This window comes from Passer domesticus, chromosome 4 (genome assembly GCF_036417665.1).
Source record: "Passer domesticus isolate bPasDom1 chromosome 4, bPasDom1.hap1, whole genome shotgun sequence".
NCBI classification, from domain to species: domain Eukaryota; kingdom Metazoa; phylum Chordata; class Aves; order Passeriformes; family Passeridae; genus Passer; species Passer domesticus.
The window spans coordinates 75,234,496-75,246,692 of record NC_087477.1 but is presented as its reverse complement, the minus strand read 5'-3'; the positions used below and the strand labels follow the sequence as shown (position 1 = coordinate 75,246,692).

Below are 12,197 nucleotides of genomic sequence, written 5' to 3'. Positions count from 1 at the left end.
CAAAGCCAGATCCCTAAAATAGTGTACTCTTTTTTTCTCTCTTGCAGAGTTGAAAATTTGCAGCAAGGGGCTGGAGACCCATCTGAATTCTTAGAATGGCAGAAACAGATGCGTGGAAAAGATTTGGAAGAACAACTGGCTGAAATAGAGTGCAGGAGGCTTCAAGGAAAACTGAGTTATGAAGAGGCAGTTCTAGCCCATCAGAATGTAACCCAAGAAAACAAGAAGAAAGCTGGTCTATTGAGAGAAGAGGTAATACATACGGGGATGCTCAAATTTTGCTGATTTCCAATCTGTGAAAATCATAGCACAGATGGTACCTGCTATTAGAGGTGTAAAATTCTATGCAGTGTCTTTACTCACTGGAGTCTGCAAACAAAGGAAAAAGAGGGCTATAATTTCCAGTTACAGCAATAATTATACATGAAAGTACTTTTTACAAGGTTTTTTTAAATTTGATTAACACTTATGAAATAAATTGAATAAAAGCAGAAGGTCAAAGAATGCTCCCCTATATTCTGTCATTATGCAAATCCTTCTTGAACAGATACTGAGATACTAAGCACCATTAGCATTGAAATCAACAATATATAACTGATTTCTTTATCTTGTTAAAATGAGAGTCACAAATATGAAAGTATTTGTTTTCTTAAACTGATATCATTCAATTTACTTCATACTATCTGACACATATAGATTTCTCTTAGGTGAAAATTCAGACAGACAACCCTCTTTGGATCCATCTGTATGGAAAACTGCATATTTATGCCAAGAAATATTTTCACACTGTTTTCAATCTGGCAAATCACAGTTTCTCAAAATCATTGCTAGATCTTTTTGTTATTTTCACAACTCACATTACATTTTCCCAGTGCTTTTCTTATACACTAAACAGGTGATCAAGAATCACCAAATACTACAGATTTGAAACTTTTCACAGCCACCATCACATTCTTTTATATGTCTCCAGTTTGTTGCTATGCCCTCTAGGCCAGTACCTGTTTCTTGACCGTCTCACAAATGTCAGTGCAATGTCTCAGCAACATGAAATGGGACCACAAATGTACAAAATTTATATAAAGACTAAAGGAAAATTTGCTTAATGAGTTCCTCTTCTGTCCTATAATACCTTTTAATCTTTTTTGGTACTGAGTCTTCACGTTTGTGTAGAAAGACTATAGCAAGAACTTAAAGGGAACCCTAGTGTACAAGTGAACATGGTATAATTGCTCATACTCATTCCAAAAGTATTGCAATTGTTATATTCACTTCAGCTTCAGAGCATATGTGTTTTATTTGTTAGCAGAAATGTCCCAAAATGAATAGATTTGGGGGTGTGCAAATAAGACTCGCTCTAACCCGACCAATTTCACATAGCTCCCTTTGCTTGTCAACAAACAGGGCATGTCATCCACAGGCAGATCTCCAAACACTCACCAATGTTGTTGTGCTGACCTGCTTTCTTCTTTTAAAACTCAGGTGTCCCATCTAAAACAGAAAGAGCAGCAAGGAGTCTAAGCTGAGAAAATCAATCTTCCTTTTCTCTGACAAAGAAAGGAACACGGTACCCAAAAGTGGATTTGACATTACAGAGCTGTGACTTGGGCCCAAGAAGTTCCTGCAGGCACACAACTAGCAGTATATTAGATTAGCACACTTCTTTCTATCTCACAACCAGATCAGAAATTACTCCTTCTGTCTGCTCTTGGAAACATGTAGGAGGGAATTATGGAAAACAGCAGTACAAATGTCATGCAGGGCAGTTGTGTGTAAATAAAACACAGAGAGGGGAGCTTAAATCTGGCTCTCTTTCTTGTCCCCAGCCATTGTCCTTTACTATTTTTGTGAATGATGTAATAGTTGGAATCCAATTGTCCTTACCCTGTTTCAATGATTTGAGGCACTCAGATCACCACTTACCAGGAGCTGTGTTCACCTGTTTGTTTGTGATTTAGAAAGCAGAGCTGATGCACCTGTATGCAGAGAAACGTCTACAGGAGCAGAAAGAAATGAAAGAGCTGGTGGAGCAGGTCATGGAAGGACACAAGAATGTAAAGCAAGTAAAAGCAAAGATCCAGGAATACAAACAACAGATAGGTATATATATTGCCAGAAAAAAATGAGAGATGATACTAAATATCCCCAAATTACTTCATCTTTCTTTTAGCAGGCCAATTACAATTTTTACAGAGGGGAAAGTGAAACTGAGGGAAAGATCCAGGCTATACATTCCCATGAATGTATGAATATGAATTCAGGAATCAGCTGGCAATGGGCAGATCAGAAATTCGAAGCTACTGGTCATGGGAATTACTCTTAGTTTAAACAGGAGATATACATCACTAATGTTCTGCAAACAGTTTCCCTTCCATCTAAAAGTAGCACATGTTAACGACTCTACTTTTTTTTTTTTTTCAAATGCAGACTTCTCTGCTTGTGTATCTCCATACTTGTATTCATAAGGATTGAGGCACGCAAAGAGTGTTAGTCACTCCAAAATGGACTAGCAGAGCCTACCAGTCTTTGCAATTCAGTCATTTCTAGGCTATACATAGCTTGGTAGACTATGAATATTTTCTATTTTATAATATCCTTTTATTAAGTAATGAAACAAAGTATGTACAGATGAGAACAGAAATTACAAAGCAGTAATTCAAAGTGTCTGTGTATGTATATATTACATTTATGTGCTGAATAGAAGGATAGATGGTGGAGGTGGGAAGTACTCATTTGTTTCTTTAATGATTCCTCCCACCAATACCAGACTGTTCCCTCAAGTACCTTTAGATCAGTATTAGTATCATTATTCATGAATGCATATGAATTTTCCTCCAGATGGACTACTTGTTAAAGTAGGCAAACAGCTAACTGAGATTAATTCTTATCTTTCAGTTCAGCAGGTTTGTGAAGAAAGTGAAGAACTTCTCCGGCAAGCTTTGGAAGAAAAGGAGGAGAACAACAGGAAAAGATATGAGCTAATTCAACAAATACGAGCTATTGAGTCCACACCTAGCATCAGACACAAGTTTGTTGATTTAACAGAGGTAAGCTGAAAAGGAAAAACTACTGTTTTTACATAAATGTGTACTGTATATGTTTCACACATTCAGAGGGTTGTGTACTGCAGATATATCAGTCTGGGTGGAAGAAGTACTAAGTGACCCCATACATGTCATATTTTGTCATATTGCATGACAAAAGTTAGATATGAAATTAAACATAGACAAAGTCCATAAAATGAAATTTTTATCAAGAACAATATTCTGATGGCAAGTGAAATCTTAGTCCTCTTGAACCTTCTTTGAATTTTGCCAATAGGATCTGGGTTTCCCAATATCTTACAAAAACAGTCTGGACAGTGATTACAAGATGTTCTGTGCATCTTCACAAATCCAAAGATTTGTCAGTCAGATTAAGAACTGGATCAACACAAAGTTTGGACTCATGTATACTTAGTTATATTGCAGTGGTGATGGCCATGGTAATTAGCAAGATTAATTTACTTCGCTTTCAAAACTGTCAACATTCAGATATATGAAAGAGATTACCAATAGAACCCAAAACCTTCTGAGCTGTTACAATTCTGTGTAAATGACTTGTGTGTGTAAGTCTATAGTTTATAATAACTGTATTAACTGCATCTCAAACTTCTTGGACTTGCTGTTGATGCACAACAACTCATACACCTGGGACTGGGCTCTGCAATGCCCAGACTTAGGCAGCATCCAGGAATCTGTTATCTTATTTGTTAACTTAATCAGAAGCAGATTAGCAGTTTGGACATAAGAAATACATTTTTTACAGTCAGTGTGATGAACCACTGGCACAGGTTGCCCAGAGAAGTTGTGGATGCCCCTTCCCTGGAAGTGTTCAAGACTGTGGTGGATGGGACTTGAAGCAACCTGGTTAGGAGGATGTTCTTGGCCATGGCAGGGCTTTTGGACTAGCTGGTCTTTAAGGTCCCTTCCAACTCAAATTGTTCTGTGATACTGTATCACAATTTCACTCTTCCATTACATTGACTATTACAGTAGCACTCTAGTGAATTGGCACATTTTTGGTGATAGATTTCCCTGGTTTTCTTTCTACAAAAGGCTTTTTCAGGCTTAGTGCAATTAAGTATTTGTCCATAAAATTCCCATTCATTCTCCTAATTTTTAAAGTACCAGTTCTTCCCTTCATGGTACTTCAGCTTGAATATCAGCACTATCTACTGCATGGGTGTAGAACCTTTCTGATTTTAGGAACTACTTCACTGGCTTCACTGAGCATTTTTAAAATGCAGACACTCAAAACATTCAGCTTCTACCACTCTATGCTTTGAGAAAATTCTCTTTACTAGACATGTTTGCTGTCTGCTTGTCATGCTCAAACACTACCACTGAGATAGATGGATAGATAGATATAGAGATACAGAGATACAGATATATATACCCTGTTGCAAAACATTTCCCTTTCACTTCCTGTGAATACAACTCTATGGTCATTTCAAGTTTAAAGGTGGACTTGAAAGAAAGGAAAAGTATATATAAGAGCAAGGGCCTAAAACTTAAAGCCTTCACAAAGCTGTTTGGAAATGATACATCTTTGTTTGCAAACTAAAGTGCAGAAGTCTCTCCTCAGATCTCGGCATCTCATTATCATTCACATTGCAAAGTGGCAATTAAAAAGCCTTCATTAAACATTCAGGTTCAAATATTTTAAATTTGGGCATTAGGATCTGAATTTTCTGGGTATGAAGCATTGTTTAGTCCTAATAATTTCAGATAAAAACAGCAGATACCATTACAGATCAAATGCATACTTTGGAAATATATATATACAAAAAATGCATATTTTTAGTGTAAAGTCTGCTCTGGTTTCACACATTAAAAAAAAAAAAAAGGAGTTTTACACATTTTAAAAATTCAAAAGTCTAATTAAAACAAAAAGTCAAGTAGATTTTTTTGAAAGCAAATATATTGTATTTATAATTATCTTATATATATTTCTCAATGCTTTTTCTAAAATATTTTATGAAATATATGCTCTAGATTATAGCTTTTAAATACCAGTTAGTTTAGGATCATCCCTATATTTCTGGAAATCAGAAAATATTCAGCGTGAATTGGAACACAATCAAAATATTCTGATTTTACTCATTTACTCCCCCCTTGGTATTTAGAGTGTTATTTAAAGCTATATTTTGTGTTCTCTAGACTGGTGGCCATGGTTTATTTGGTGAAATGTCAATAGTGGAACTACGTGAACGCCTCGCCCTGCTCAAGGAAGCACAGAAGGCAGCAGAGGAGGAGAAGAGAGATCAGATAATTCATGAAAAACAAGCTAAGGAACAACTTATTCTAGACAAACTGGACCAGATTTCCCAATTCAGAGCAGAACTTGGCCGAGCAGCTGCTTTAAAGTCAGTATAAAACAGCATGTGACATTTAAGACATTGCAACTTTGTTAATATTTTGCCAGCCCTTGAGGGGAAGAACAAGTAGAGAGCAAAATACAGGCCTTCTGTACTTTTGTCAAGGATTACACTGGGGCCAGGATTCCCTTTTAATTCTTGAAAATAATTTTCATCAGATTTAACAAATCTTTTTCATCATTTATGGTTGAAGACACTCCATAGGCTAGTGTTGACAGTATTGCCCCAGGATTCAGAGCCAATAATATAAATTTAGAAAGAAGCCTTGCCTTTCTTCTGTTGCTTTTCAGCTAATCAGAACAAATTTGATGTTAATAGAATCACTCTAGCCTGACACTTAAAGTTGTTTCTCATTCTCATCTAAACCAACATTAGAGCTGTAGTTTTCTTCCTTGTATTTCATCTGTAATGTTAAAACGAAGGTCTTATTCTAGAAGTTAAAAATATTTTTAGGAAGAAGATTTTGTGATAGTAATAATGAGCTATAAATTAAATACATTATAGCATTAGATCAAAAAGGAAGTTCTTTGCCTACAGGCTGAGCAAATTCTGCATTCATTACTAATATTTATTATTCATTGTCAAATTTATTAATAATTTTCATAAAGGATACATAACCATCATAGATGCTTCACATATGCAGAAGATCCCTTCCACAAGTGTTTTAAAGTCTAAGTTAAAGCTATTTACAAATAAAGCTGAGCAGGAAGAAAGCCTTTGTAAAAGTATACAACATGGCACACCTCTTGATCTTATATAATTTTTACTGCATCTTAAATATTTGCCACTTTTTTCTTTCAAATTGTCTTTTATCTTTTCCCTTTTGTGTCTTTGAGAGCCAAGTCCTTGTCTGCCATATTTATTTTGCAAACTGATGCTCAGGCTGACATTCAGAAGGCATATTCTATCAGGCTACAAACACATGTTTTTAGACATGACTTAGATTCATGTTTATTGCCAAAGGTGGCTTCTCAGAGTTCAATTCATGTTAACCATTTATCATCCAATTCTACATCTCAGTTACAGAAGGCAGTATTGATGTTTTCCTTTAGTTTTCACTCTTCTCAGCTCTAATTGGGTGTGTTGCTGATAGCCAATCTCCAAAGACTGGGGTTTTACTATGTTAGTACTTGAGAAGACAGTTTAATGCATTTAATGAATCAATAACTGCAGCTGCAGTGGATTGACTCCACAGAGCAGTGACTTTCTGTTCTACAGCATGTATCAAGAAAAGATTTTAAGACTTAAGAACCTGAAATGGAGTTGGAGCTGGAAATATACTCTTGTTGCTAAACACTCAGTATTGTGAAAACCTGTGGGAAGCCACTGCTTTCCACTAGAGATGCAAACTAAGCATTAAGAACTTGTGTACTACATAAAACCTGTTTCACTGGTACCTGCTTAAAGAATCATCTGTTCTTCTAGATGTGCAGTCTGTGAATTTTGTATAGGGCTGGGTTCCTTTAAACTAGACTCTTTAGCTTAATTCAAAACTAAAACTGTTCTGATCCTGAAATAAGATGTGCTTGAATGAGAAGCTTTGATTCACTTTTTGTTCTGTCATTTGAAATGCTTTTTAGAACAGACCAACATGCCAAAGATAGTAGAATCCAAATTAAATTTCAAGCTAAATTTCACACGAAATTTCAAGCCTCTGACTCAAATCAGTCAATCTGGTCAGATTCTTGATAAGTTATACAGTAATTTTAATGGAGGCCTGTCTGCTTTCTAAATAAAGAAATATAATGTTTCACTATAGATGTTAGAAGACATTTTCCTTTCATGGTTCCTAGGCAATTTATGTTGGAAGTAATTCCTATAAAAAGGCATCATCATAGTATACCAAAGATGTTGTTCTTTGGGTGTGTATTTCATGCATTTTCACACAGATTCCAAATCTCTGGTGTTATTTTTGTTAATACAGAAATATGGCATGCTGGCCATGGCATTTACAAATGCTAGATACTTTAATGCAGTTTTTATTTCTCCCTATAGAAACTATGGGCTTTGTATATTAAACCTTATTTGCAGATCTTGAATCCTGAAATACCTCTCAAACCAGTGTGAGTGATTAATTGTTTGGGTTCTATTCTTGATATGTTGCACAGGAGGTGTAAAAAGCTAATTTTTATATTTACAGAATTGATTCATCATTATAGGGATAGAATAGCAAATCTTACCAATGGTCTTCATAAGTCAGCCTTATGCATCAATATAAAATTATGTGTTACATCCTAAATTGCATTCTGTTGAAGGCTACTACTAATCAGCTAAAGTATGGCAGCTAAACTGTGCTAAACACCTGCTTTAGTGACAGCAGGAGTTTAATCGGGTCCCTACCAAGCAGGTTCCCTTCAATAACATTCACAGTCATACATCAACACAAAAGAAGCACATTGTGCAAGCATATAATGAGCTGTATGAAACAAAATAGGAAATGGAACATGAGAAATTACAGAGACATTGGCCTTTAACAGACTGCAAGCCATGACATCTATCACAGCAGTGGCTTTGTGAGGGCTTGCAGGATGGCACATACACTGGACATCCCTTTAATTGCTAGAATTTCACACAGTTTGAAAATCAGCACTGTCATTTGAAGTGGACAAGCAATTCTGCTCTCAGCTTTCCAACTCGAGCACCAGCAGATTTGTGTGTGTTTGAATACATGCTAATGTAGTCAAGTTACATGCCTGTGTACTTGAGATACAACTCCCTTTCATTCTGGTGAGGGACAAGTATTACTGCAATCAATCTAATGCCCTAAGAATCACACAACAGCTCAAACCAGCTGCTCTGAGGCTCCCTCCATCCACACTATCTGTGGTTTGGGGGAAGAGTTACTTTGTGCTGGACTCGAAGTCTGGGACTGCAAGCTCTCACTCTTCACATGGTTTAAAGCTGTCAGAGGAGAGCAGCACTAATCCTCCTTGACTTCCTTGTGTGTGAGGAAGATGTACAGAATCCCACCAAGTCAAAAGTTCCCTGGATCCCCATCTCACACTGGGGTAATGCTGTAGCACGCTGGGCTCCCAGCACTGCATTGCAAATGATGGTGTGTTTGCCAAGATGGCAGAGCAATCCTTTCTCTCCCTGCCACTGCCAGGGCTCAAATCCCTCCCTGACAAGGGGCACTGACCACACACACTGAGAGAAAGGTAACCCCTCTCCTTGGCCTGAGGTGGGGAAGGGTGGGCATAGTGTGAAGGCAGCCAGAGCAGGTAAAGGGGGAGAAGGAGGAGGAGGTAATGAGTTCTTCACTATCATTGAAAAGGGGGAAATTTATCAGTAATAATGGATCAGAAATATGAAGATGTGAAGAGAAGCTGTAAAAAAACCAAAGCCAGGCTTTTCTCAATGGTGGCAACTGAGGGGACAAGAGGAGTATCAGGAAACACTTTACTGTGGAGATGACCAACCATTGGCACAGATTGTCCAGAGAGGTTGTGGAGTCTCCATCCTTGGAGGTGTTCAAAAGCCATCTGGACACAGACTGGGGCACGCAGCTCAAGGTGGCTCTGATTAAGCAGATGGGGTGGTCAAGATGACCCCCAGAGGTCCCTTCCAGACTCAGCCATTCTGTGATTCCATGACTGAACTTTGATTATGCAACTTCAAAATTTTTACTTCACATGAAAAAAACACTGTTATGAATAACAATAGGTGCTTAATAAATTAATTTTTTTGGAAGGAAGCCAGATTTTGAGTGCTTAAATCACAGTAGTACAAAACAGTAATCAGTCTAATAGTGTAGTGTTCTTAAATGTCAAAATAGTGACTGTCTTAATAGTGAACTGTTAACAGTTAGACACATTCACTTTGCTAACTGCAGTAACTTAGAATTATATGGTGTAGGACAGAAAAAGGCAAGGTACTGTGAAGTATAGACAGCCCTACTCACCGAGGCCATGAGAAACTTTTTTTTATTATTGTTATTTGCACTATAAGCAATTCTGCTTTTAAAAAAATATTTGTGTTTTTGCAAAGACTCCATTTTGTAAGGTGAGCTTATAAATACAGTCCTAGCTGCTTGATATTTTGGTGCCTAGAATGGTCAAGTGGTCATTTTACTCAACTCCTACAAGTATTGAGTCGGTTAAGAGCTGACTACAGCTCTTATACATCTATCTCTTTATACTTTTGATGCAAAGCTGTAGTTTGAAAATGTAAATGAAGAGCCAAATATAGATTATAGGAGGAAACCTCTGTGCAAATCTTCAAATTCCCCATTTTTTAAATATAGCTGAGAAGAATTTTCATAAATTATCACAATTTTCTATTGATCTGCAGAGGATTTTTCTGTGTAGTAGCCCATTCTGACTGGCTGTTACCTTACTTCCTTAGGAAATACATGCTATGAGGTGACAGAGATCATAAGAGGTTTTTCTGTCCTGAGCCCTCAAAGTTCTCAACTGATGACAGAATACCAGAATTCTAAAATTTCTTTCTTCATTCCTTCCTCTCTTGGAGTTTCTGTTATGATATGGTGTGGCATCTGAAAATCTGTGGGATTGGCAGCTTTTTGGAATAGTGTAGATGACTGGCACAAGACTACATTTAGAAGAAGAATGAATATTACTCTGGGAATAAGCAACTATTTACAATGTTAACACAGAAGAAGCTGCTGCTGCTTCCTGATGTTAAACCTCTTGCTATAATTGTATTTACAAGAATCTGGATTTGCATGTAAGGAAAGATTTTGTTGTTTATTCTCACAGACAAGATTTAATCATCAAGTATTTACTTAAAACTGTACTGTTTTATTCTCCTATATCCTTTGGAATGCAATGCCTTCATAAAGTGCAAATAGAAATAAACCATGTCCTCAATTAGATTAAGTGATAGCACACAATTTTTAAATTTACAATATAGTGTTAAAAATTAATCTCAGTGTAGCAGAGTATCTCACAGTCTTAAAGAGGATAAGGCAACATTATCCTAACCAGATAGCATGACACACGGAGCAAAGGGACTCAGGGAGTGTCTCAGGAAAGTAACTGGAAATGAGAAGCCAAGCTTAACTGTGTCCCTTACTTAGAGCTCAAAGTCACATTTCAGAATGTGACACGGGTCATATTTCCCCTTCATCCAGTTCCTAAGGATTTGAGGACCTCTAGTCTGGAATGACTGCACTGAAGAAAACTTATCACAGAGAGTTTCCTAGAAGCAGAGATAAAGCTAACAAGGCAGGCAAAAGCCATCTCTCCCAAGATGAAAGAAGTGTTTGGATCCGTGGATCCCTGATACAGACACTTTTTAAAGGCAAATTGGTGGGTTTAGCATCAGAAAGTACTTCTTCCTTCTTCCACATCTGCCAGCTTCTTGAGAAGTGTGTCTTATACTGAAACCACCCAAGATATAAGGAAAGAGTTCAGTTGTAAATAATTTCTTTTCAAAAGGCAACTTGTCTGTAAAACTAGTCCTGCCACTGACAGAATGATAGCTACAGAATCAGCGGACAGTGCCCCAGTGCACTTTGCTCTGGGTCATTTGGAGTCTTTATTTAGTTTCCAATAAAAGCAATTGTCGTGTTGCACCACTGCAACATAAAAAGACATTTTATAAAACTGTCCTTTGCCAGCTGCTCCTAGCAGATCTAACATGGCTTTACAATTGTGTACATTCCTTGGAAGATCTGACACTTCCATTAGCTCTGAATTTAGCCAGAGAATCACAACTGTTCATGACATAATACTAACTCTACAATTTGATCTTACTGAGCTAAATTCGAGGGTAATGTTGAAAAAAGAGAAAGTTGGATATCAAGTGAGTTACTCTGTAACAGGGTGTAACCTACATGGAGAAGTTGTGAGTAAATTGGGTCAATTGGGTGAAAGTATGTAAAACCAGATGAAATGTAAATTCCAGGGGACAGAAGATTGGCTACAATAGAAAGGGGAGGAAAGGGAGACTATTCAATAATGTCTCTGGTATGCCTTACTTTCAGGCTGCACATGCTGCTATCAATTTATGCTCACACAGAGCAACTAACCCTAATTAATACATTTACTAACCTTAATTAATACATCACTATCCCATTGATTCTGTATCTGGGCATTGGGATTACACAGAAAAAAAATCTTTTATTTGCCAAGGAATACAGCAATCAAGATGAATACTAATGATCATATAAGGCAAACTCCATAGTTCACACAAGCAAAGAGCTGCAGTACCATCCCAGGTTTTGCATGTTTGTTTTTTTTTCTAAAGAATGTCATGTCAGGCTTTAAATACTTCAGATATTGTCATCATGGCATCCTTTGGGAAAAAAATTATTTGATGTGGGTTAGTAATGCTGTTCTGTAAACAACAATAATATAAATATAACTTCCATGAGTACCACATGGAAGTTATATTTATATTATTTAAATCTCTTTTGAGTCTAACTGGTTCTCAGAAGCAAGAGCAAATTCATTATTACCAAGGTAATATGTGCTCAGATGGACTTATTCTGTGGGATGATAATATTTTACCTTCTCATTGTTTCTTTTGGATTTTTCAGGCAAGAAGAAAAGAAAAAGTCCCAGTCTGGTGAAAGGCCCATGAAAGATGAACGCATTTTAAACCTGCAGAAGAAGATTGCAGAAAAAACAATGGAGCGTAAAAAGCAAGCAGGACTCTTGAAGATTAGCCCCCAGAAAACCAGAATCGTGTCAAGCAAGGTCTGGTTATTACATAAGGAGAAAAGATCTGCAGCAGACCTGCTGTTCACAGACCTTTGCTCAACTGCCAGCACTGGCAAGGGGCAGAGGCAGATGGTGCCATACATGGCTGGCAATAA

At 37.1% G+C, this 12,197-nt stretch overlaps 1 protein-coding gene and 1 long non-coding RNA gene across 6 annotated transcripts in view; one reads left to right on the top strand and one right to left on the bottom strand.

Annotated features, from left to right (window-relative positions):
* Positions 1 to 12,063, bottom strand: part of LOC135299594 (uncharacterized) — a 50,860-nt gene extending 38,797 nt beyond the window's left edge. For 2 of the 3 annotated variants that reach the window (XR_010361557.1, XR_010361558.1), the window contains exons 1-3: positions 11,890 to 12,063; positions 1,438 to 1,488; positions 264 to 369 (exon numbers count right to left, since the gene is read on the bottom strand). This is a non-coding gene — a long non-coding RNA (uncharacterized LOC135299594). The remainder of the gene's footprint in view (positions 1 to 263; positions 370 to 1,437; positions 1,489 to 11,889) is intronic. The other variant, XR_010361559.1, reaches the window with a different exon arrangement.
* CFAP99 (cilia and flagella associated protein 99) overlaps positions 1 to 12,197 on the top strand; it is a 52,154-nt gene that overhangs the window by 39,275 nt on the left and 682 nt on the right. For 2 of the 3 annotated variants that reach the window (XM_064418862.1, XM_064418861.1), the window contains exons 11-15: positions 48 to 252; positions 1,956 to 2,097; positions 2,893 to 3,044; positions 5,199 to 5,404; positions 11,919 to 12,078. In XM_064418862.1, coding sequence (XP_064274932.1) covers positions 48 to 252; positions 1,956 to 2,097; positions 2,893 to 3,044; positions 5,199 to 5,404; positions 11,919 to 12,078 — 865 coding nt within the window. Of the gene's footprint in view, positions 1 to 47; positions 253 to 1,955; positions 2,098 to 2,892; positions 3,045 to 5,198; positions 5,405 to 9,760; positions 9,991 to 11,918; positions 12,079 to 12,197 lie in introns of those variants that run through there. The other variant, XM_064418863.1, reaches the window with a different exon arrangement.